The sequence below is a fragment of the Thamnophis sirtalis genome, unplaced genomic scaffold, assembly GCF_051295495.1.
Source record: "Thamnophis sirtalis isolate CommonGarterSnake01/CBP01778 unplaced genomic scaffold, rThaSir2_p1.2 scaffold_4, whole genome shotgun sequence".
NCBI lineage: Eukaryota > Metazoa > Chordata > Lepidosauria > Squamata > Natricidae > Thamnophis > Thamnophis sirtalis.
This window is the reverse complement of record NW_028261384.1, coordinates 50,573,983-50,601,852: the sequence shown is the minus strand read 5'-3', so window position 1 is coordinate 50,601,852 and position 27,870 is coordinate 50,573,983. Positions and strand designations below refer to the sequence as shown.

At 36.1% G+C, this 27,870-nt stretch overlaps 1 protein-coding gene across 1 annotated transcript in view; it reads right to left on the bottom strand.

The window, feature by feature from the left end:
* Positions 1-533: 533 nt before the first annotated feature.
* The window catches only part of TGFBR2 (transforming growth factor beta receptor 2), a 45,197-nt gene continuing 17,860 nt past the window's right edge, over positions 534-27,870 (bottom strand). The window contains exons 2-7 of the mRNA XM_014065238.2: positions 25,741-25,906; positions 23,136-23,326; positions 10,937-11,736; positions 10,370-10,511; positions 4,369-4,496; positions 534-1,928 (exon numbers count right to left, since the gene is read on the bottom strand). Of these exons, the coding sequence (XP_013920713.2) occupies positions 1,749-1,928; positions 4,369-4,496; positions 10,370-10,511; positions 10,937-11,736; positions 23,136-23,326; positions 25,741-25,906 (1,607 nt within the window). The 3' untranslated portion in view covers positions 534-1,748. The remainder of the gene's footprint in view (positions 1,929-4,368; positions 4,497-10,369; positions 10,512-10,936; positions 11,737-23,135; positions 23,327-25,740; positions 25,907-27,870) is intronic.

Below are 27,870 nucleotides of genomic sequence, written 5' to 3'. Positions count from 1 at the left end.
ACCAGACTGCACGGGGCCACTGTCGGACACTCCTGTTGCCACGGAGACGCCACCCCGGGCAAATGGACATCGGGCACGGGGCCCGGGGCCAGCGCCATCTCACGGGACCGCGTCGCAGATTCACCGCCCCGCCACGGACACACCTCCGCCGGCGGTTCCCCCCCCGACGACAACCGCCGGGGAGCCACGAAGGTCGGGACGAGAACGTCACCGTCCCACCTACTTACAAGACTATGTTTGCCCTTCATAAGGGAACACTTTGACTAGGGGGGGAGGGGTGTTGAATACTAGCGCGGGAAATCCAAGCGCGGGAATAAAGGACTCCCTTCTGATTGGTTCCCGGGCGGAGCCGGTTCAATCCTCGCCCCGATTGGTCGAGCTACTCGACACCCCATTGGCTCCTCGTTCAAACCCGGAGGTATAAATGTTTGGCGCGAACCACGCCACGTCGAATCGTAGTCACTCTGTTCTAAATAAAGGTTGCTGTTTGCATACCCGCTTTGTCGCGTCCCTTCCCTTCGCTCCAAGATGCAAAAAGCTCCAACACTAAATATTTTGGAAGACTAAAAGAATGTAAGCCTTGCCTGTGGGGAATCAGTTTAGGAATGTATAGCATTTCTAAGCATTAACTGCAGGCAGCATTGGCTATGATGCATGTTACAAGGACCAAAAGCAATGCATGCCCAGAGTGCGGAACAAATTTTTGCCAAAACATCATAGAAACTCAGGAAGGAATTCATCTGCTATTCCTTCTGGGCACAACATCAAGTGTGAATTTAAGGGCTTAAGAAACTAGACATGATGTTATTGATCCAAAAAAAGATGGAGGAAAAGAGAGAGGAATCTACTTTTTCCAGAATGCATGGCAAATGCAAAACATCTGTTGCAATTATAATTGGTGCTGCCCAATTCCAGGGGGAAGTTGGGGGGGAGAGAAACCTGTAATCAGTATGAAGACTGAGAACATGATGTGCTGGTTGAAAGAAGGGGAGGAATATTAATAAATTTTTGTTGACATTAAAGAACAAAAAGAAAGAAAGAAAACCATTGCAAATTCTTCATTTGAACAGAAAAACAAAGCAACCAAAACTCCTGACTGTGAATGGTCCAACAGTTTATAAGTTCTAAATTTTAAACATTCAGGAACCAGCTGAATACCATTGCATAATGTCGTAGTTTTTCTTTTTTCTTTAAAGCTCAAATATATCCAAAAGGTTCTAGTTGCCATTTGGTTTTTTTGCCCCTCGTCTGGAAAAAAAAGATGCAGCAATTGATACTATTTGTAGTGTAGTTAGCTATAAGTTTTTATGGTTTGAGCGAAGTGAATAATGCAATACTGCTGTCAGCATCATAGCAAAAATTTGCAATTTTCTATCTATTAGACATTTCCTGGAAGACTCTCGGCAGCTTTGTGTATTTATATTTAGTACTGAGCTTCCATAGTTTTATATACAAATCTTGATAAAGTGCAATTGTTATTGGCATTGTAATATAGTCCTATTTTCTCAGGAAGCACCAATGTAACTTATCTTATGGCACACTTAGGAAAGCAACTACTATGCCTTGGCACTGCACATGGCCCATTATGGTTGCCCCATAAAGTCATTCCTGTTCCCTGGAGCTGCAGGATGGAGGAAAAAGCAGCTCTTCATGGTCATAGAAAATAGGTCCAATGGTAAATGTTCCTCTTATTCCAAGGCCAAGCACAGAGAACCTAAAAGTGAGCATTCACTGATTCTTGCCAGCTGTTACTTGGTGCTGTTGCCCGAGCTTTCTTCAGGGATCTTCTCTTCTGAGCTGCTTCTTCCCGAGAGTCCGTCTTGGTAATCAAAATCATTGAACCTCTCAGCTACACACTGTGCTGTCAGCCGGGCCTCAGGATCATGGTCCCAACACTCAACAATAGTCTCACACACCTTCTGGATACCCTGAAAAGAGCATAGAAAGCAATGCCTTTGAATTCAGGAAGACTCAATAAAAAGCAGTCTACAAAGGGTACAAATGTATAAAAAAAATCTCATGTACTTTTCATGTTACAAATAGTAATAATTGTGAAAATATATCATTCTAATTTATACCATATATCCGTGTTATCTTATGTGAAAACAAGAAATCCAGCTTGTCACAATTTATAATAGCTCAATTTAATATTTTATGTAAGCCACTTTTGATGTTAGAGAAAGATGAATATATCCTGAGATATTAAGGATTCATTATCTGCAGTAAGTATCCTAAACCCTGCAATAAATATATTATCTTGTTTTGTAATTAGAATTTTACAAGAAATTGATAAACATACCTATGATTTTTGTTTTGTTTTGTTTAGCAAAACAACTTAGCAACTAAGGCAGCTGGGTAATGGTAGTGAGAAACAGTTTGGGATTTTACTTTATGTTTGCAATATTTAAAGAAGATATGTACAAATTAACTGATGCCTGCTAAATTGTCTAGAATGTTTTGAAGACGTTTTCCTGGCTTGGCTAAAGCAACAGTTACCACAATATACATAACATAGAAGCAACCAAGTTATTTAGATGTTTGAGCAAAAAATCCACCAAACATTTTTTGCTGACAATACATAAAAAATTAACAAAATAAGTAACCATCATGTCCATTCATGCTGCCTGCAATTAATATATCCAGGCAGCTTCCACTAATAGTTAACAGTAGAATATGCTCTGGCTATTATTAATTTTGTCAATAATTATGGTATAAAAAAATAAAGCAAACTAAAAGACATGAATTTCAAAATAATCTGACTGAAGAAAAAAGTTCTATCATTAAAACAAATGAATGAGATTTCCCTGTTTTTTCCACATCTACTTGCCTTGAACTCCTCTGAATCAGCTTTTTTGTGAAATGGTGACCAGAACTTTTTTTCACCTATCCGCCTTCCATTCTTTAGAATTTTAATTGGCAGTATATAACTATGGATTAATAAATCCAGAGTTATATACTGCCAATTAAAATTTGGGGTGAATTTTCCTGTATAACATAGAATGATGGTCCATATGAATTCTGTTTCGTATGTGATTATGGAGAGATTCCTCTATCTATTCTTCTCTGAGATACAGAAGGATTCCAAAATATTCAATTGAAGCAGGAATTGATAAAGTGGAAGACCAGAAGGAAGTTAGCCCAAACTTTTTTGTGTGCTACAAACGTCAAGTCTTAATGTGATATTTAAGTTATTATGATATTATTTATAATTATACCATAATGGGAATTCTACAATGGATGTTCCATTCTAGAAAAGAATGGCTAATTTCAGCCTTGTCAAAATTAAGTATCGGGAAGATATTACTCATATGAACATTTATGTAATGTTTTGTCTGTAGCTCGTGCATATTAATCAATTAAATCCTATGATAAAAAAATTTGGCCTTTTATTTCAATGGATAATTTTCTTGGTGATAAGAAAGAATGAAAACTAGTCTATCTTTTTTTAATGCCAAATGTAATTGTATGATTTACTTCATAGCTGATTTTGACAATTGTCAACAGTAGAATTGAAATTATACAAATTATAGTTTTTCTGCATTCTGAAGCTAAATTTAACATTAAGCTAAATTAAATATTAACTTGAAATCAGTAATGTCAACAAATTTCATTATAGACAGGAAAGAGAAAGTATGTAGCGTTCATTTCAAATGTATTATGAAAAAGAGGTATATAACAACAATAAAATTTCATGGAAAAACAGAAGGGATAAATAAAGCAGTAATAATTGTTTTAGGTTTAGAATTTTATAAAAGAATTGAAAACCTTAGCAGTAACGTAAAAATACCACAGGCAGATTTTTAGTATAATTTTGACTGAAATCTAATAAAAATGATTATTCCACTAAATATGATCTATGGCAATAAGATGTCTTGGTGAAAGAATAAAAATGAAACCAGTTCCATATTAAGGAAATTGTATCAACTTGACAAACAGAGTTCAGAGAAATAATGCAGCAGAAAATGAATACAATGGAACAGAGCTGCAATCCCTATTATCCCTTTGCTGGAGCAGTGCTTCTAATATCATCACAATAAGTAGCACTCATTTTGAAAGATCTTTTTACAACTCTGATAAATATTAAGGCACAATGTTTATTTGCTTTCCTTTTTATTTTTAGCCCCCCCACCTTTGTTTTTATCCCTTACATACAATTGTCCAGTAAAAAGGACTTCAAGGGGAAGCACAACATGAAGAAATAATAGTTGGAATTATATTTTAATATTAATTTTAGTGTCTTGAATAAAAGGCATCTACTGAATTATTTAAAAAACTGTAATTATTTTCTATGGTGACATCTATATGTGACAACTAGCCACTTTTGCCATGAATTATCTTCCTCCAAAAATAATTGAGACACTGTCTTACCTGATGGTTGAGCCATGAACAAGGAATTTCAGGCCGTCCTCTATCCCTCAAAACATTGTCCTTCATGCTTTCTACACAAGGATGTTCTCGCACTTTTGAACCAAATGGTGGCTCATAGTCTTTCACCTCTATTAGAAAAATAAGCAAAAATGAAGACAATTGGTTAGACTAAGATGATTAAAATCAAGATGTTTGTATTGGCCCCTCCTTGATAAAGTAGAATCTGATCTGGCACCTGCTCTTTATGATCTGAATTCAGCATTGCATTACATTTTCTGTTTCAGAGTCTCACATTTTGCCAATATTGCTACACTATCTATCACTGTCATTTATCTACTATTGAAAAAGACAGTGGGAGGTGTGGGTGCATTTCCTGAAATTTAAAGCTTTGTCCTAGAAGCCTTAAATTATTGTGATGATCTCTATTCCAAGGATTTAAAGACAAGATCAATAGATAGATAAACCACCAAAACCTTCAAGAATCTGAGAGGGTTGTTTTTCTAATTCCTATTTGCTGAGAAGTTAAAAAGATATTTAAAAAAATCAAATAAAACTAAATTCTAACACTAGAGCAAGTCAAGGCACAATTCTTAACAGATTTCAAAAAAAAATTCAATCCAAACTCATTGCCCATCCATAACTCATTATAATTCTCAAACTGTGAGGTCCTAAATGATTTGGGGTATATGCTGAAGTTTTTTTTTCTTCTTCAAGTTTTCTGAAGATAATTCTGGAACAGACATGAAGACTGAACTAAGACAGATAGAACCACAGGAAGGCAAGTGTGTGCTGTATACAAGAATGTACATTTACATATATTCTAAAAGCTGTTCTGCATTATATAGTATGCTTCAGGTGTAAAAAAAAGCATGAGAGTTTTGAAAACAAAACTTCACTGCAAGTCTTAGAATAGATTTCTTTAAAAGCCAGAGCTTGATTTGTTTGCTGCTTAAATTTTCCCCAACAAAAATAAATAAATGAGGAAACAGAATGGAAAAATGGGAAGAAAAATTAAAAGCAACACCAGTGGCAATCCAGATTTCATTTCTGTTGTTTTTGTTGGTGAAGTCTGACAAATTTAGACAAACGTTTTTAGCTAGCTACATGACAAACTTAGATACTTTCATATCACATGCAAATGTTGACTAGCTTCAACCCTGTTTTTTTTTATTGTTGTTATTATTTGTATGCTTTGTGAAAACCAGGCGTATTTTGTTAATTTATATTTTAATTGTTGTGTGGATCAAAAAAATGTTAAATTCAAAAATCAAGTACAGCACTGTGGCACTGTTGGTTAAAATGCATCATTCATATACCTGGAATGATATAAAAATGCAGCTCAGTATTATTTTATTTATTTAATATCTTGTCTGTATTATTTTTACAAATAACTCAAGGTGGACAACACACGCCTTTTTCCTGACGGTACCTACTTAGTATTTTAGATATGTTTTTTCCCTAGTCCATTTATAAATGGTAGGATTTGAATCAGGGAACTTATGTTTATTAGCATAGATGATTTTATACAGAATCCTGCAATATACACGCACCATCTAGGAGGGAAATGATTTGTTTTTCATCCAATGCATGGCAGAGTTTTATTTATTTTTAACATTTAAAATAATTATATATTTATAGCAACAAAAGTCTATTTACAGAGTTCTGTTTCAGAATTTTGTGGGTTGTCATGTGATTGCTCCTGCCAAATTGTAAAACAGGAGTATGGACTCAGAGGCCTGTTCATAAATTTGAGAGGTGTGTTCTAAACAGCATGAAGTTGTACTTAAAATATTTATAGACAAGCACAAACTTATACATTCATACACACACTCATAGTCATTTCTTCTGGGCCTGTGAGAGCTGGACTGATTCTTGTGTTGGGAGAGAAGACTAAGAAAAAGGAGAGCTGGATTCTGGGTTCAGCATTGAAGAAAAAGATGAAAGCAAGCAGGAACTGAAATGGAGAGATGCATGATGGCACAGTTCAGGCAGAAAAATGAAAAGAAAGGAAGAGGGATCAACAAAGGAAAAAGCAGAAATGTGGTGGGAGAAGTAGCCAATGAGGCAAAAGCAAAGGGATGTGGAAGAGACAGTTGGGCAAACAAAAAGAGCGATCCAGAGAGGAACAAACAGTGCAAGAAGATAAGGAAGAACCATGCTTTGTCTTATAAAAACTCATAAATATTCCAAATATAAGTGAAATGTCTCCACTTGTGCCCTACAGTGGGGAAATTTGCCAGATCAGAAAATAGTTCTCAGAATTAAAAATAAAAGCACACAGTGAACTTTTCTTGGTCTTATCTGCCTAGCTGCATAACTCTACCAGTAAGCTACAAATGCTCTACAATTATGCCTGAAACATGTTTTGCAAGTATTTATTTTGGAAATTTTTATTTTCTTGCTTTCCCACGACAAATAGTGCTTGAAATAGCCTTATTTTTTTAAAATAAAACCATATCAAAGCAGAGAAATACGGGAAAATAACATCTATTTAAACCAGATCATGATGGTTTTAGAATTGGTTTCTGCAGGCAATAAAAAGCTTTAGATTAGACCAATATGCTGAACTGAACTGACAAAGACCCAAATCATTGCGGTTTCTCTGAGGAATGATGTTTATTGCATTTAAATGTCCACTTCATATTTGCACATTTTCATGAAGAGTCAAGGTCCATCCTAAGGGACCTCATCCAACATACAATTTGTTTTCAGGACACCAATAGGCTGAATAAGATAATTCCCTGAAATCTATTTTTGACATGAAAGGATGCAGGACAAAACTGAAACATGTTCCAATTAACAGACACAAAGTATATTTCCTGGAGCCAGTGTAAGGAAACAAGTGTGACCTGAAGCACAATAGAGGGCATTTTAAAAATGCCAAGCTTTCTTTCGTAGAGAAAAAAAGGAAGAAGCCAATGACTCAATTTAAAGGGAAAGCAGCATGCTTGCATGATAGTATTGTAGTATTATTTCTGCAGAACTCTCATTTAAAACAGTGGAGGCTACAATTCATATGCTTAAGTTTAATTTTAATGCACAACAGTTCATTAAGTAGGCTTATTCTTTAAACAAAACTGTTTGGGATGGGAGGGAGAAATAGCAGCTTTGCCTTCTTTTGTCACGTCTCATCATTTAAATACCAATATTAAAATAGAGAAAGCCAGTTTGGTGTAGTGGTTAACAGGCTAGAAACCAGGTGATCTTAAATTCTAATCTTGTCTTAGGCACAAAACCAACTAGGGGACCTTGGGCTGGTCACTTTGTCTCAGTCTTAGGAAAGAAGGAATGGCAAATTACTTTTGAAAAATCTTGCCAAGAAAACTGCAGGGACTTGTGCAGGTAGCCTCTGAAAATTAGACATGATTGAACCAAAGAAAAAAATTAAAACTGTATCAGTCAATTTTAATGAAGTGGGAGAGTAAAAATGTAGCTGCATTTTGTTCTACTACATTTAATGTTTGACTGCTGTAGGCAATGAGAAATTGGTCATGGATTTGTATCTGAATACCAAAAGTTTTGGAGCACTTGAAAAACTGAGTGTAGACTACTTTTCTTCCAAAATATTTAGATTTGTTTTTCCTGCCAAATACCAAAGTCCCAAACCTTTCAACACACCAGTTTTCTATACTTTCTTCCTTAATCCAAATGTATTGTTTCAGACAAAGCCAGAAAACATTTCAAGTAATCCAGCATTGCTTAAAGAAGCTTAAAGAGCATAAGTTTTTTAGAATCGTATTTTTCAAAGGTATCTTTTTGTAACTTGGCTGATACTGAGTAATGTCATATACAGACAACAAAAATATTGAAAAGAAGTGACTTTGGGAGGGCTGTCAGAACACTTAAGGCTCGCTGTGCTTTCCTTTCTCAGAGTATCCATGTCAGTTGAAAAGGCAAATTGTTTGGATGGAAATGATATTTGTCACAATGCATAACATCTGGTGTACAGCTGTTGTGCTGACTAAACTTTCAAGCAGGCACTTCAAGCTTTCCTGAAAGCAGTATTGCTTTCTAAAGCAATTTTTAAATATGGCTCCTAAACTACTCTCTAGTGAAAAATTGGAAAAGCTATAACTTCTTTCCACATTTTGTCAAACAACCAATTGAATGGTCTTTCCTAAAGTTGTTTCTTCATTTACAAGTATATTGATATTCATATCTTATGTTTAGAGATAAGGCCAGCTCAAAAAAAATAAAACGTACTGAGAATCTATATGGAAAATATATTCACCTCAACTGCATCTCATAGGAACCCACTCTCTTTATTAATACTGTCATAAAATGATTGAAAAATTGAATTTGGTCACGTTGTGACTCAATTTATGACTGCAACAACTTATAATCAAAATTCTGGACTCAATTCTGGTTGTAAGTCAAAGACTACCTGTGTATTATAGACAACAACTGTAACCTGTAACTTTTCAGAAACCCATCCCATTTTCTTAGATTTATTTGACATAAGTCTCCTTGTATTACTTCTTATGTATGTATTTATCATCATAACCATTTGTTATAGATGGCAATTTCTTTGATTTAACAAATTCTAAGTTCACTGTAATTCCAAGCTCACTCTATTGTTCTTCAAGCATATGCCTACTGTGACTACATATTTAACATTTGCATGGTTTATTGTGATGCCTAAGGACCCATTTCTTTAAAGAGATAGATAAAGGATTCTATATTTCTTGATCTAAAATAGTACATTTTTTGTATCATTTTTAGGCAGCTCTGAAACTTTCTCAGTGTAGCTGCAATGAGGGTGGTTCTTTATCTAGGCACTATTCCAGGGTACTTAAACAGAAACAGGAAAAGATCTCAGGAATCAGCTATGATGCAAGAGTATTCCTGAATAAACAGTTCATTCATGCCTCACAACAGAGAAACCGTGAAATGCTGTTAGGTGGAGCTCTAAGAGCAATGCCCTTCCCTTGTCCCAACCCTATCAACTTTTCATTTTCTCTATCAGAATGGATGAAACCACAAAGGTCTAACTTGGGTCCTCATACTTTCTGGTACTTTGGTCCCTTGAGATGATAAATGTTTTTTTATGAACTATAAAATAGATAAAATGAATAATTACGTAACAAATAAATACACCCTTGGCTTTCTATAACTACAGTATGGTTTTAATTTTAATCTCTGGATCTCAAAATCCATATTATTAAATTACTTCCTGTGACTATGCCCAACTGAAGTAGAAGAGTTTTGAGAGTGCTCCTTGTGGAGAACAGTTGAAATTCACTCCATGTTTTTCTTTTCCCTTTAACCGTTGTGTAGTTGCCTAGGCAAAGCAAGCACAAATTTTATCACCAATGTCTGTGCAAGTATGATTAGATTTAAAAAGATGATTAGATCTTATTCTATGCTGATCATACAGCTTCAAAGAATTGTGGGTACAATTCAAGAGCCCCTGGTCTAACTACAAATTACAAACTAAACTTTGATTTCAAAAGTGTTTAATGGTCTGTATATATAATCTCTCTCAACAAACTAATGTGTTCAGGTCAATTGAATGGGGTTACAGAATGAGCACTGGTACTGCAGTAGAGAATTGCGGGGACAGAAAAGTCAGAATTTTCACAAAAGCCAGCATTGATGAAACCAACTTTGTTGAATAAAACTGCTGGAAGGGAGATCTATATTTCTCATGTCCCAATAAACCCATTCAAAAAAGCTTATTTCCTGCTACCTATGACCTGGAATCTTCCCCCTCACACAAGATGACTTTGCTCAAGATTGATGAGAACAAGGAATGCACAATATGTGCAGATGTTTGCTTGCTAATCCCTGTGCCAGTAAGACTGTCTGCTCTTGGTTTCAAACTTGCTAAATAAGATAGCTTGATGGCTAGCTCAGTAAGTGCTAAAACTGCTTGAAAGGGAAATCTATGAACAACACCAGAAGCCTCTGTAACTTGGTAATAAATGTAGCACCAACATAATAGACAATGAGTTATAATAAAATCTGCTTAAAAATACTTAATCTATGGGATCTAGCATACCTCCAACACCATTGCAGCGAGATATCATTTCCCACAGAACCAAAGCCATGGAATACACATCAGTCTGCTTAAAGGATTCAACATTATCCAAGTTCATTCTGGATTCCAGAACTTCAGGAGCCATGTATCTTGCTGTACCAACCTGTCAGCATTTACAAAAATTAAAATGCTTTAAATGGAAGTATCTATTTAGAAAGCAAAACCACCACTAAATATTTTTTCTCAAAAACAAAGTCAGCTGTGTAGATGATAGGAGACTACTGGGTAGGTGAAAGCAGATTCAGTTTTCATGTCTTTAATCCCCACTTAAGCAATACCTCAAAGTGTAATGATTAGGATTTCCTCCATAAGTGGAAACAGGTGCCAGGAAAAAGGCATCACTGGGGATATTAATGCAGTCTGAGTTAAAGTTGCCACCCACTTTCAATTCTCCAGATTTTATTGAAGAGATACTACATGGAATTGCATGCAGTTATTCAAGCCTGTCTCTAGTGACAGTAAATCTACCACAAAGCTTGATACTTCAACAAAGAACATTATTTATCAAAATCATCTGTGTCAGCTTACCTGCCCACTATTAGCCAGGTCATCAACAGACAGAGTAGGATCCAGCCTTAGTGATAACCCAAAGTCACAGAGACAGCAAGCCAGGTCATTCTTTACCAGGATATTAGAGCTCTTCAGATCTCTGTGGACAATTGGTGTCTTGGGCCGACCACATGGTGTGTGATCACTATGGAGGTGGGCAATCCCACGAGCCAAAGAGCCACCCAGTTTCCACAGATCCTCCCAGCTAATTATGTGTTTTATGAGATATTCCTGTAAGTTGCCTCTTGAATGGAAAGCAGTGATCAACCAGTATTGTTTGCCTAGATCTGTCTTGCGCTCCTCTGCTGTAAGGAACTGTAGGATATTCTCATGTTTTAGATTTATATCAGAAAAGATATCTTTCTCAGTCTTCCAGGAGGCATATTCTTCATAGGAGAAGATCTTCACAGCCACAGTTTCAAATTGTTCTGATGTGTTTTGTTTCAGTTTAGCCTTATAGACTTCTGCAAATCGTCCTTTGCCTACCAAAGTGTCCAATTCAATAGGCAGCAATTCGGTATTATGGTTAATATTATTAGCACAAGTAGAACTGATGTCAGAGCGATCATCATCCAGCATAATGGCACAAACGTCACTACAGTCTTTGTGCTTCCTGGACTTCACATTTTTCTCCCATGCCTTGTTGAGTTTCCTCCTCCTCTGAACTCGATAGAAGTAAAAGATAATGACCACAGCAATGGCGATCACCAGCAATGGGACAAGGCATATAACTGCGACCAAAGCAATCACATATTTTACTTCTGTACTTGAGGTGGTATCTGGAAAAAAGATATAAAGCATTAGGTGGATCTGCAACAAAATATAATAAAATGTCATTAAGATAATTGAAGTCTTATAATTATAAAACTGAGCCAATTTTGTTTTGTGGTTAAAGGCAGAAAGCTGGAAACTGGGATATTTTCAATTCTAGCACTGCCTTAGACACGAAGCCATGTCGATGATCTTGACCAGTTACTTTCTCTAGGACCTGGGAATGAGGCAATGACTCTGGAAGCCTAATATTTTAAGTATTTAAGTATTATTAAACTACTTGTAGTATAAATAGTGTAATAAGTATAATAATACTTAAAATTAAGATTAAACACCACAAAACAAAATGTATTGGGCCCCAGGTTCCACGAAATCAGGTTTTCAAGGCCTTAGGAAAAGCCAGTAGATTTGGGGCAAATCTGATCTGCGGGGGAATGATGTTGGGGGGAGGGGGGAGCTGAGTACCAGAACAAAGAAGGCTTTCCTCGTGGGCCCTAACAAATGACACTCCCTAAGAAATGGAAGCATATCACTCCCGATGACATAAGTTTCAGATGTAAAAGAAAATGAATTGAGCAATCAATTTTCTTTGCTGCTGATAGGCAAACTACATTTCATATTCAAGTTCAATAATATTCAGTTTTTTTCTATAGCGAATCTGTTTTCCCATTGCAAGGGTTGATAGAATAGAGAGCCAACTTCTTATTTTTCTATGGGACAGACCTATAGAAGTCTCCAGTGTATGGATTTATATGCATATCACAATTGATTGGTTAGCATTGTTGTTCTTGGATAATATGAAGCATTTGGGTACAGAGGAGGATCAGAGATTTTCATTAAAATTAAAATGAAAGCAATGTTGTGCCACTCATTCATATGTGTATCAAAGTAGAGATGGGGTGTGTGTCTATCACAGAAACACAATACAGATAGACAAGTCCCCCATACACACATACATTTTTCAATGAAAGAATCATTAAGCAACATTCTATTATTTCTATTTCTATCCCAAAAATATATTTTTGTTGTGCAAAAATGTTTGCTCAGTTGTTGAACATGCTTGCCTTTTGAAAATACAGTTCTGCTATTCTGAGTGAAGCATTTAAAAAATAAATAAAGGGGGGGGGGATTTTGCTCTGGAAATTGACTGGAATCTGAAAATAGGAGCGTTCCATACCACAGCTTTTTGTTGCAGATCCAACCTCTTTAGCAATAGCAATAGCAGTTAGACTTATATACCGCTTCATAGGGCTTTCAGCCCTCTCTAAGCGGTTTACACAGTCAGCATATTGCCCCCAACAACAATCCGGGTCCTCATTTTACCCACCTCGGAAGGATGGAAGGCTGAGTCAACCCTGAGCCGGTGAGATTTGAACAGCCGAACTGCAGAACAGCAGTCAGCTGAAGTAGCCTGCAGTGCTGCATTTAACCACTGCGCCACCTCGGCTCTATCTTTGACTTCTCTACAGCTAGAATTCTCAAATGAAAACAAAAAGCTACAAAATACAAACAGCTAAAACAGAGATATGAGACAACACTGACAGGTGATGTAATAAATTTAAAAAATCATTGGGAACAGAGAAACAAGGATGCCAAAGGGTAAAACTATACTACAGCTGATATGTAAATGTTCCTATAAAATATCTATAATGTGTGAGATTGTAGATTCAGTATGATTTATCATATCCTCTTGTGATATTCTGAAACCTACTGATTGTCTCTGGAAAATGGTGAATGCTAATGGATTGGAGACACTCAACAGAATACTTCAGTGATACAAATTGGCCTGCAAGAGATTCCAGCATGCCATCTGCTTGATAGCTCTCCATTTGTCAAGCAGCAGATTGGTCTCAATACTTAGTCTATTGCAAATTTCTCAGGATTGCTTGCTGTCCAATTCTGATAGACAATATCAGACACCATTCAGAGTTCATAACGAAGGCGTTTCCTTGCCAACAGCAGTCTTTTCCCTTTCCCTTTCAGCAATGGATCATTGGCATTGAAGAATACACTGAGGTTAAACATCTACTATTTATGCAGTACACATTTATAATGCAGAATAGATATTTATCTCAATGTACTGCTTTAAAAATGTACTTAAAAACTCAATTGCCATTTTAAAAGGAAATCTTAGAGAAAGTGAGAGCTAGAAAGCTATTTGGGTTTGCAAGCAAGGACAGAACAAAGTTAAATGTCTGAAACTATTTAAGCATTTGAGTATGTTTATAAGGTATACTATAATGCTTTCTAGTACAAAGTCTATGGGTCTAATCAGGATTTCAGAACACATGGATAGAACCCTATAGGAGTCCAATTTACAGGAGCCAACACAACCAGGCTTGGACTTTTGAATACCATTCAGTTAAGAAATTTGTTTCATATGATAATTAAGGCATCAAGCTGGAAATCAAAAGGCTCTGAGTTCTAATTTCACTTTGGTACAAATACAGCTGGGTGACCTTTCACTAGTCACTTTCTCTCAGCTACAGGAAGGAGGCAACGGCAAACCACTTCTGAAAAATCGTGCTGTCAGGAACGTATCCTGACCATCTCCAAGAATTGTCCACAATTGGATGGAATAAAAAACAAAGCTTTTGAATCCATTTTGAGCTGCTTCATTTATTTATGAGGCACAAACAATACTGTTTTCTTTAAATCATTATTCAAGGTATGAAACACTGTTTTGACAACTTATTCGACAAATTGGTTATATTTATCATTATGACAAAAATGGCAATGAAATTGTTGCCACTTGCTTTGATTAAAGTATAATGTATTTTCCAGATTGGGGTTATGAATATAAATGAAAGTGACAAAACTCTTTCCTCCACTATTGACTCTGATGTGACTATTATCAGATATTCATTGACACCGATCACAAGATAGCCTGAATTGTCTTCTCTGCTGGCACTGCTGTGTAATATATCCATATAGTTTCAACTTCAAGGATTGTAATTTTATTTTATTTGAAGTAAGTTAAATTATTAAAAGTAAGTGCTATGTTTTTTCTAGCTCCAATGAAATTATTAGATTTATTCATAGGGAAGAGGTGAATGCACATTCATTTATCAGAGTTAGATGGTCATAGTATCACAAGATTTGAAAATACTTGACTGTTGGGTTTTTAGAATTATTAGCAACTAACAGTGGTTGTTGCTGTTGTACTGAATTTTTAATATGCTGTTGTCTTATTAAATATTGGACTAGGAGACTTAAGATGACCGGCAACTTAGAACTGGGGCACTTTGTTACTTTACAGTCTATTCTGAAGAAGCACTTTACTTGAACCCTCAACAACAACAAAAGCCTTTTGAAAATCCAAGCAGCCTTAATGGACACATCAGAGCTGCACAGCATGATTTTTCCACTCAGGTTTGCAACTTTAAGTTACTATAGATCTTATATTTATACTCCTTCAAGCTCCAAAATATATTTTTTTAAACTAAAAACCTATGCAGCTCTAATACACATACTTAGGAATAAGGTTTAAGTATTAAGCAGATAAGATTTATTAATCCATGGGAAACTGCTATTCTGAAGCATCATTGTGAAGTGTAGCAATCCAGAGCACAAATGATCTTTTATCAGGATAAGGTCTATCTGCTGGTGTTTCAGTTGTGGCTTCATTGCCTCTAATCGCTTGAAGATGCCATTCCTCACCCAGAAGTCTCTCAAAGTTTACTCATTTCTCACTATGTTTTCATTTCACTGTGTTCCTATTAACCTATACTTTCCATTCTGCACTATTCTATTATTCATGAAGACACTGCAAAGCATTTCAATATGGATGTATTGTTTTCATCTGAACATACAATTTTTATCTTCTTAGTAATAATATATTTGGACAGGTTAAACTATAATCTAAAGCTGGACTCTAAAGCCATATAAGCCACCGGACAGGAAATTATTTAAATTCCTTACCTTTTGCCCTTTGCTTTTGAAATGCTTTCTTTATGTTTATCTATCTGTACCCTTTTAAGCTTTTAAGCCTTAAACGAGTTCACATTTGCTGTTTCCAAAGTTTATATTAATTAATAAAGAAAACTATGCTATTGTGGAAATGAAGTACATTCTTTGAAATTATACCTATTCACAGTATAAATCTATTCACAGTGTCTTCATTAATTAATTGGCTCAATATCTTCAAAGAAACAGAACATTTGGTTAATTGTGTTTAGGCAACTATACTAGCATTCAGCACCATATATAAAAATCATTTAAAAAAATAATGTATATGTGAAAAATCAATCTGTTGACAATTCGGACTTTACACATTCAGAAAATGCACATGCTTTATCTTCGTCTGACTGAGTCAATTGAGACAGTACACTAGAAATTACAAATGAATTGTGTCCATATTATTCTTTATGTAGAAAAACTAAGGTAACCCAAAACTCTACTAAGTATATAATGCAAAAGAAATGTAAAGGTTTTGTGCTCATGGTAAAAATATTCATTAAATGACTAAGTACTTCCGTTTACTTAAAACAGACTATTTCTCATATTCAAGTTTATGTTATTACCCTAATTTCAAAATAAGTAAACATACTAATGAATATTGAAGCAAATAAATAAAAATCTTATGCAACATATACAGTCTATTACAGAAGTGAGTATGCAATACACCCTCACATTTTGTAAATATTTCTTTTCATGTGACAACACTGAAGAAATGACACTTGGCTATAATGTAAAGTAGTGCATATACAGTTTGTATAACAATGTAAATGTGCTGTTCCCTCAAAATAATGCAACACAAAACCATTAATGTTTAAATTGTTGGCAACAAAAGTGAGTACACCCCTACATGATACTGTCCAAATGGAGCCCAAGTAGCTGTTCCCCCTCCCTGGTGTCATGTGGTTTGGCTATTATAACCTCTACTGACACCTTCCCTGACAATCTTTTCCTGAAAAATAATTTTTGAAGCAAACATTGACTGCAGTGTACATATATTTAAAATATACACAATTAAAACATAATTAAATGCTTAAAACTACAGTACTTCTACAATAATAAAAATTTAATAATCCATCTATGCCAGGGGTGGGCAATTAATTTTCTTAATGAACTACATGAGAAACTAGGACTTTTGTGTGTGTGGTGCTGTCCTACCATTGCTACCTCAATCCCTGCTGCTGCTCCCCACCATTGTGGCCTCTGCAGCAGGCCAGATAAGAGCCCAAGGAGCTAGATGTGGGCCACAAGCCATAAAATGCCCAGGTTAGATCTATGCCATTCCATAAAATTCTACAGTGATTATCTTTAATTCACAGTGACTTATTTTTTGTCAGGAAAGATCTTATTGACTAGAATGACCTACTAATTTAGCTAAAAATATACCTAATAATTTAGCTAAAACAGGGATATATACTTCTTAAAGATAATGTGAATATTGATCTGTGAATAATGATCTGGTTATGTCTATATCTTTTATTTCAACAATACATTTCCCTACACCTTTAATCATTAAAAAAATGAAAATGTTCTCTTATTCCGAATAGAAGTTGTTTTCTTGTGATTAAATATTTACATAAAGACTGAAAACATATTGGCAGGGTAATTTGCTTTTAGGCATTTTTCCACCAAGATGCCACCACAAAGTTCTAGTTTGTGCCTGCCAGCTTTTCCAATTTTATTTGACAAACAGAATCCATGACCTAACTATCATATGTCTCTCATTTTCAAATCCAGTCCCTGCAAGCATCACAGAGACCCACCCTGCCTCAAGTGATTGTGCAAGTGACTCTCTGAGTCAAAAAATGATTCAAAAATTTGGCTTTTCAAAATCAGTAAGTTTGATTAATTTGATTAGTTATAAACTCATTGTTTCTTCACCTACCCAAATGTATGCTAGCTGAAAAATAAAAATTCACCTGAGATCTGGGCTTCATTCTATCAATTTTAAGTAATTTAAAATGAAACCTCCTTGGAGGCTCTCAATAACTGGCATTACTGACCAATCATATTTAAATGGGTAGAAATAAGCCTTTAGTATAGCAAAGCTGACTTCCAAAATATTAAGGATGACAGTTATTTAAACTAAATTGTCTGTACTTAAAAACTATTTCATTAGAAGCTAGTGTCTAGCCTCTTAAAATTAGATCCTGCTTTTGGATTCATAATTTTTTTTCTTTAGCCCCAAACAAATATGTGTTTCGGATGTTTGTAATAAATAAGGGTTTTAATATATCTTCAACACTTAAACATTTTCAGTTGATAGCAAATTAAGGGAAATAAAGATAAAATAATTCAGTGCACTAGGACTTTGATTTAACATTCATTTGTGATACTGTAGGGCCCGTCCCTGATTTCTCTAAGCTGTACCTGGAACAAATGGACCACTTTTATCTGAATTAAACAGAACGAAAAAAATCTATATAAACACACAACACAATCTGCACTCATTAAGCAAACAGGAGCAGGCGCCTGTAATGGGGCAAGGGTATATATGGATGACAGTCCAACAGACAAAATTATTACAGGATATTCTCTAGCTGTCTGGGGAGCCGTGGACCAGCTGGCCATTATGTTCTGTTCAGTGTTAAACACAGACAGGAAACCACATGTCTGATACTGTAAAAATAATTTGTCTTCCTGCCAGAGCTAAGAAGACAAGAACCCAAAGGAGATCATTTTCATTTAAAAGAACACTAATCCACAACAATAAAAACCAAATGACAACACATCAATTGTGTATGGAGTGTAAATGTTACAAAAGGAACCTTTGGATTTTAGCTGAATGTACTCCTAATAGTCTCCTGGATTCTAAATTTTTCATCAGTTTCATTGTACAAATATTTTTGAATTTTTCCAATAAAAAGCAACAGTGAAGAGGTAGAATGCTGGGTTCTATAAGGAAGAATTCAGTTCATGGGTCAATCAAAGAAACATCTGCCATTATATAGTCACAAATAAGTCCTCATTCAATAGCAGAATAGCATGACACAGTTTCCAAAGACTAGTAGCTGGGCCTATGGCAAACTAATAGAGCTTTAAGAGGACTTTTTAAAATCAAGATTCTAGATTCCAGTTGCTTAGAAGTCTGGTTGTTGCCCTTACCTAATCATTTACCTGTTACTTAACAAGTCTGTTCATGCCTGCCTGACTACTAGATTTTATTTCTATTAACCTAATTTACAGACTCAAATGGAACTCTTTATAGGCATACTTTTTTCATTAAAACTGTATTAAGCCTTTAAAAAGTTATACAGATTATCACTCTAAAATATCACTATCAGTTCTTTGGCATTTTTGCAGAACAAAATGCTCTTACTGAAGGCCAAAGCTTTTGATTCCTTCATTTTAAGCAATGAAGCAGGAAATAACTCTACCATGCCAACTGTATTATCTCCAACAGCTTAAGGGGCAATAAATACAATGAAATATTTATAAAAAGTCATTCAACCTCTATAGTAATGTGGATTCTTTGGAATGCAGATTATTCATTACTATATTATTAAACTTACTATTAATTATGAGACACAGATATGTCACAGCACTATAAAATGTTAAGAATATTAACAATCATTCATTTATTTTCACACACACACACACACACACATACACACACACACACACGTTAACCCTGAAGCTGGCCTAACTGTGGCCATTTTCTTTTCTGTAGCTTACTTCTAAGGAGGTTTCTTTTCGCATTGCTTCGGGGCTGTCACTGCCTGAAGCTAAGGGGCTAGGAGGGGTGTAGAGATAGCTGGGGTGTTATAGCCAAAATAAAATTATTTCTCTTGGAAACCAAGGGCGTTCATGCAGGTGATCAAAAGGTGGAGATTGAACTCACCTAACAACTGGATTGTATAAGTTGATTGGAGGGACTGGTCAAATCCACAGGGCAGCTGAACTACCAGACCTCCACCACTGCTATCAGTTTGGTTGAGTCTCAATTCTTATGACAGCCCACCCAGGTGCAGAAGATCAGCCAGTCCACAGGGTCAACCCCAGTGGCCAACGGGTGGGGAGGTGCCCCCTGGATGGGTCTACTATCCTGGACAAGGCTGGTTCCAGGTCCAGGCACAGTGGATTCTGTCCCACCAGCTGCACCACAACCATGGGAGCTAACACAAATTGGCTTTCTTTCTAAACTGAGCATGGGCTAATATAGACCACTATGGAGATGACTACCAAGATGACAGAGAAATCGTTTCCACCCTCACTGAAAACCGGGATGGGAAAGCATTTGAATAAGTGACCTAACTTCATGTCTTTGCTGGGAAGTTCCAGATTGCATCCATCACTTGTTTTGGATGGCTGTATCAATGCACCTTTGATGACACCAAAGGAGACCCCAGAGAAGAAATCTAAGAAGCAATTGGGATGGCGATCTAGCCCACACCAAGTGGAGGAGCCATTAAGAGAGTCCTCCACAATGCCCATCAAATGCCCCGATGCCCTGGTGTGGATAACAGGGTCACCGAGCATCTGAATGCTTGGCCCTAGCCTCCATGCCACAAGCAAGAGGTCAAACTCCTGTGAAGCCAAATAGACCAAAGCAAAAGACCATAGAGAAGGGGAAGTTTGCCTGATAAGCCATTGGGGTTTCTCCTCCCCAAAAAGGGGAAGAGGGAATTCTGACCCCTGAGGTCCCACCATTGATGATCAGTGACAGCAGCAACAATAGTGAGGTTGACCTGATGGTAAGTGAAACCATCCATCCCTTCACAATTAAGTAAAAATAAGTGGTGCCAGAGACAGGAGGCCAAGGGGAAGTAGAAGCCATCATAGACATGGCTGCACCCATTGCTTTAGTCCCTCCCTAGTCACTAAGATGAACATAAAGATGAGACCCCTAATAAGCCCTATATGATTCGAGCAGGTCAATGAGTCACTAATAGGGGAGAGCCCAGCTACACTTGTCACTAAACCAGTCAAACTAGAAATGAGACCCCACTGGGAGGTGATTCAGTTTGTAGTGATGCAAAAAATGGCAGACGTCTGCCATATTGGGACTGTGTTGGCTAGACAAATGGAGCACAGTGATCACCTGGGAAGGGTGCTACTGAAAATTTACTGAGTGACACTAACCGAAAAGAGAAAGCTGTTGCAATGTCAGAGCCGCTCCCAAGACTTCCCAGATCCCAAGAGAGTACCAGGACTTAGCAGAGGTGTTTAGTAAAGAGGAATGCAATGCTCTGTCCCTCCCCCACTGACCAACAGAATGTAAATTGAGTTCATGCTAGGGGCTAAACTACCAAAACCAAATCTGTATTCCATGACTCTTAAAGAAATGAAAGAGCTAAGAGAACATACTGATGCCAACCTAGCCCAGGGATTCATACAATCAGCAAAATCTAGGGTGGCCACTCCTGTCCTGTTTAAAGAAAAGAAAGATGGGTTGATAAGGCTCTGTACTGATTTTAGGGAAATAAATGCAGTGAGCATGGAAAACATCTACTCACTGCCACTAATGAAGGACATGCTGTCCCACCTAACCAAGAGGAAGGTATTCACCAAGCTAGACCTGTGGGAGGCATACTCCCAGGTGCAGGTCAGAGAAGGAGATGAATGGAAAACCGCTTTTAACTGCCCACTAGGCAGCTTCCAAATCAAAGTAATGCTGTTTGGATTACAAGGGGTCCCTGCTGACTTCATGAAATTAATCAAGTAGGTGCTACATACATACACAAGGCGTTCTCATCTATTTGGATGACATTCTTATATTTAGTGAAACCATAGAAGAAAATGTAAAGTTAGTGTGCCAAGTGCTGAAAAAACTACCCGCAGCAAAGCTGTATGTTAAGCTGTCAAAATGCGAGTTCCATAAGACCGCTCTAGATTACCGAGGGGGTAGAAATGGACCCAGCAAAATTCAAAGCAGTACTAGATTGGCAGCCCCCTCATACTAGCAGACAATTCCAAAGCTTTCTAGGGTTTGCCAACTTCTATACACAATTCAGCCCTTCCTTCACCAAAATAGTCTTGCCCATCACAGAACTACTAAAACCCGGGGGGGGGGGACCAGAAACCCCAGGCCAGTCCACCCATAAACTGAACTTTGGAATGTCATCAGGTGTTTGAGACACTAAAAAGACTGTTTGCTGAGGAACCCACCCTCAAACACTCTGACCCTGGCCAGCTTTTTGTAGTGCTAGCAGACGGCAATGATGTTGCAGTCACTGCTGCACTACTCCAGGGATAGTGCTTCCAAAAAACTGACTGACACCAAAAGGAGGTGGGCAGTATGGGAGAAAGAGGCACATGCAGTCCGATGGGCATTGCTAAAGTAGAGACACTTTCTGGAGAGCAGTCAAGAATCGTTTGAAGTTTGGACTGGCCAAAAAAACTTAGAACTGCTCAAAAAGCCAGGAAACTCTTCCCAAAGCATGTTCACTGGACACAATACTTCAAATGATTTAACTTTAAACTAAAGTACATTTGTTGATGCCATGTCCAGAAAACCACAATTCAACAGCAAGCCACAGGAAGTAATCTATGTGATGATTCCTCCCTTCCAACCAGCAGCGCAAGCCACTACTCAGTCACAAACCAAAGGATAAAAATCCAAGGCTGGGGGGGGGGGCATGATCCAAAACCTCAAGAATGAACTACTAACAGACCCCTGGTACAAAGATAATAAAAGGGGCACTAACTCTCAAAGACAGGCTGGCATGCAAGGCACCCAAAATCTATGTGCCCCATAGTCTACGACTTCAAGTACTTCAAAAAGCCATGACTCTAAACCAACTAGACATTCTGGCTATTTAAAAACACTGAAACAATTTTGGTGGCCAGAAATTAAGAGGACTATGTAAAAAGGTGTGCTACTTGTGCAACCATGAAAAAGAGTCTAAGGAAGATTCCAGATCTCCTCCAACAAGTCCTGACCATGGGAGGAAATTGCTGTGGATTTTCTTGTGAAGCTTCCTGACACCAGAGGGAACACAGTCATCTGGACCATAGATTTGTTTTCAAAACAACCCCAATTCACCACCTGCCCAATAAAGCTAAGCTTTATTGTTTATCAAGCAGATCTATAGGCTACATGGAATCCCCCACAGAATCATATCAGATAGGGAAGTCCAATTTACAGCAAAATTGAAGGCAGTTTATAAAGTCCATTGGGTCATCACAGGGACTTAGTTTAGCTTTTCATCCAAGTATGATTGGGGCAGCAGAAGAAATCAATGCAATGAATGGGAATGTTTCTTTCAATTATTATTTTATGAATAATTCTACTATTGCTACTTTGGAAGAAAATATAATAATCAGAACTCTTTTGATCTATAAGTTTATTATGTAAGTTGCATGGAATATTTCAAAATTTTATTGACTTGTTAAAGCAACCATTCTCTCTTCAGGATTGAAAGGCTTCCATGCAAGGTTTCTTTATCAACTGGACAGTCCTGGTCAAAAAGTGGACCCATGTATAAAATGAAATACCATGCACACTTACTTTCTGAAAAAATAATTTCATCATTGCATTCATCATCTTTGCAGGAACACATATATAGCAATCCTCCAGCTCCTTTCTTCTCTTTCATGAAGCATTTTTTTGAATTGAAATCATCCAATTTGTATCCATGGAGCTCTAGTGTAGGATCATGGCATATTGTTTCCAGAGTTATATTCCCATTATTCTTTCTCCTAAAAATGGTAGAAAATAAAAAAGCACAAATTTATTTCTAAATAGGGTTATTACAGAATTTAAAAAATTGCACCAAAATTAAATTTCAGGCAAGGTTCAAGGTACTATAATTATATAATGATAGTATAATCATTTCTATAATGATTACTGCAGTAATTTAAACTGCATTAAATTATCTAAAACATTAAATACAATATTATCTTCCATCACAAATACAAATATGTATTAACTGAAATAGTTGTCTTGAACAGATTTGTGTAGTGTTGAATCAACTTGGGAATCATTTTGAGGAATGGCTAGTTATACACAATAAAAGACAATAGAAATAGCTTGTATTTATCCAGTTTATTAAATAATTCAAATAAGACTAACAAATGAACCATCAAGACAAAAGCAGTTTAATAACCAGTTTGTCAGGCCTGCAATAATATTCCTTTTAGAATTTTGGCCTGCCACACTTTCTCTTATTTCGTTATGCTGTTTCTTTAAGTATAGTCGATGGAAGGGGGGGAATAGAAGGAGTAGGATTGTGGAATGTATTGTTTTTCATTCTTTATTAAAGGCCAAGGTCATCCTTTGACTCCGCACCAGTACACCTGACCGGAAGAAGTTGGGTATGCCAGCGTCTAAGAAGAATATTGGACCATGTGATGGATTGTGGGTGTGGGGACAAGATGATGAACTTTTAACTGGGTGGAATTCTGATGTCATTTGGAATTCCACAGCAATGTGCCAACATGTCTGTCTTATTCGATTGGAACCTTAAGGGTAGCTCTGCCTTGGACTCTGATTTAATTCTGTATGATATTTGGAACGCTGACACAGTCATTCATAGTCTTCACTGTAATTTATTGGATGGTCATTTAGATGAAAGCAGATGAAAGGGTTAGTAAATGGATACAGGCAATATCCACCTTGGTGAACTATAATATGTACATCCTAATATATTCAACATGAGTTGTTGTACTGTGAAATGAATTTAGCCACAATCACCTTAGTTTATCATAATGAACCTTAGTTAGCACTATGAAAGCCAACAACTGAACTGAGGATGTGAATTTGAAATCACTAGTTATGCACCAATAGTTATAATATGTATGTCAGTGCCATAAGTTGTTGGAATAAAAATCTAAAACAAAGATTGTCCCAGATGCTTGGAGGAATATCTTCTGGTATCTAAGATACACAAATGTGTATCTACAGAATTTTATTTGTGTTAGGAAGATAGCATAACGAACGTGGTAGAAATGGCAGATAGGGAGAGTAAGGCCCTAATAGACTACCCATCTCAATCTTCTATCTTTACATCAGGGGTGGGTTTCAACCGGTTCGCGGCGGTCCCTGCGAACCGGTTGGTCGGCAAACCCGGAAGTAAGTAACTTCCGGGAACAGCGAAGGGCCCACCCACCCGCCCGCGCTCCTTACCGGTATTTGAAGGCTTCTGCGCTTCCACGCAGGTGCATGGCACATACAGCGCCTGCATGATTCTCCGCGAGCAGCTGGATGGCACATACAGCACCTGCGCGAGTCTCCGCGAGCAGCTGGAGCATCGCGCAGGCGCTAAGACGCATGCGTGAACTGCGCGCGTGCACGAGGACACCGCCAGCCCCGTTCCAACCAAACCGGTTGGAACGGGATTAGCAACCCACCCCTGCTTTACATGAATAATCATACTATAAAACTTATTATCAAAGTTCTTCTTAATGTACACATTGGAGAACTAATCAACACTGAAGCAACAAGCCAGTATTTTAAAGATAATTTAATATCCTTGGCTTGTTTCAAATCTCTTAACAATCTGGATGGAAGCAAAACTTGATACTATTTAGAAATTCCCAATTTAATTATGTTGTGAGAATTGTAGAAATCATCAAAAATACTTCCTCATACATTATTAAACCACAATATGATAATCTAAACCAGGTAAATAAGTTTTAATTAAATTTTGTTGAGTATCTTTTAAACTTCCATTTTTCAAGCCATGGAATCTATTATAGCTTGTACAGTTCTGTGTTTATAGTAAACAATACTAGAGTGAATTTAAATAGACATAACTTAATATACTTTAATCAAATCTAATCTATAGTGACCATCTTCTGAAGAGATTGTATCCTAACTCATCTGCTTTACTTCTGTTTCCCAAAGGACTAGAACTTGTTACAGATGTACTGTAAATATCTGAATTTCATAACTACATAGGCCCCCATTTTGCAAAATCTCATGTAATATAAGAAATAAGAATTTCAATATATTACATTGAAATGAATTGAAACAAAGTTTGGTTTTATTCTGAAAACTGTCTTAATAATCAAAAGGTATAGTGGAAGTTGTAGACAAATTTAAAACCAAACCAAACAAAACCCAACCCTATGAATCAAATGCCAATTCTTGCACATAGATAAAATGTACTTACCAAACAGCTGCACAGATTTCATTTTTGTGTTCACAAATAGAAGTGAGGTTGCACTTACTGCAACAATGACCTTCATTGGTGCATGTTGTCAATTTAACATCACAAAATTTGCAGAGTTTCCCCATTTTGAATCCACCACTGAAGAGGTTATGTTCACGATATTCAGCTATGGAAGAAATATATAGATTATAATAGACATAAATATTTTATAAAGAATATAGTTCCCATAAAATACACTTTATTTGCAAATTATATTTTAACATGTATTATTATGAACAATATTTTGTATCATAAACATATACAATAAATATAGTTTGTTTCCATTTGACAAAATAAGAAAGTTGTACTTGTACATTTGATTTTAGCTATTACAGATTTGCATAGATGTTGTCCTGAACAATAACATACTTTAAAACTTATATTAATCTATTTCTTTAAAAAAACATACTCTTCCCAATAAAAATTATATATACATATACACACATACATGCGCGTGCATGCATGGACGCACACGAGAGCACACGCACGTGCGCGCACACACACACACACGGGAAAATATTTGGGAAATACTACATAACTGAACTTTTTTTGACCATTTGTTTAGAATTTGTGTTAAATTTTGAGTACTAAGAAGCTCAGTTATGTAGTACTTTAGAAAATGTTATTACAACTTTTGCTCTTTTCACAATAATATTTTGACTTCATAAATAAGCATCAGCATTCAAGGTCAAACCCCTATAATTAATAGTCTCAATATACAGAACAGCTGAAGAGAATAAATATGAATAGTAATAACATACAAATTTTTTAGCAAATCTAATGGTTTATGTATTTCCTCTTCAGTTGCTAAATAAAGTATGACAGAACTTCAAAATATGATGAATATTTATTTTCAGGGCAAATAATACATAGTTAAGCTTTTCGACATACAGTATTAGAAAGCAGATTTGATTTTCTAAAGGATAAGAAATTATTTTATTCTACAGTTGTTTCTTTTAAATAATTTGACACCCTCCTCAGAAATTTATCAGCGTGGAACAAAAAAATCAAAGTGCAAAAAAAAAAAAAAAAAAAAAAAAAGAACCAAAGAAGCAGATATCGGGCAAATAAAACTGTAAGAACATGAATTATTAAGAACCATATCTTTTTGCATTCTATTCATTAAAATAGGAACCCATAAGAAACATGGGTTTAGACTTCAGCATTAATGCAAATAATGTAAAAATCTGATATTGTAATTGGTAATCTACACATGTTTTGCCAGACGTTAAATAACTTAAATTGTAGAACTCTACATACTAAAATTTGTTAAGTGATCTGTCTTTGACAGTTACTGAGGACAATTAAATATGACATTCTTCCACAAAGCATCCCCACAATGCTGTTTTGGAAAAAAAGATAATAATCAAAAAATCATTTGATTAGTAATTTTATCAAGCCATTTGAAGACATTATTTTGCTGTTTGGTAACATGACAATAATGATTATTTTATTACTAACTGATAACAGAGAAATATTAATCTAATATACTGGCAGAAAACTGCCTATTATTTTTTGGGAGGGAAAACTAGCCACACATTTAATTTTTATTGGAAGAGATACAAATAAGGGAAGAATCTTCCTGAAAACAACCACTGTAATCATAATATCTACAGGAAACTTAATTATTCATTTGGAAATTATATGTTGTTTTCTTTATCACATTTTTCCTTAGATATTACATGCATTATTATCATAGCAATGATATTTTAAAACTAGTTTTAAACACTCCTATTGTCATGGCAACAGACATTTATTTATAAATGCAAAGAGAACAGAAACCACAAACATATTTTAATGTTAATTTTGCTAGTTTTTCTAATATTTGTAGTATATATTCATGAACCTCAATCATTTTTAAAAAGAAATGTGTCTACAGATCTTTAAACACAAGTAAGCAATAATGATAAGACTTACCAAAGGCTGCGCCTATTGAAGAAAGGACAATATGTAGTACTAGCTGAATACCCATGCTTCGTTTTGAAACTATGTGATCGGGCTTGATACTTTAAGCTTGAAAATTAATGTAGAATGTTAACTCCTTAACTTGTTAATATAAGGCAACTGGCAGTTGGAAAATGGTTCTTTCAG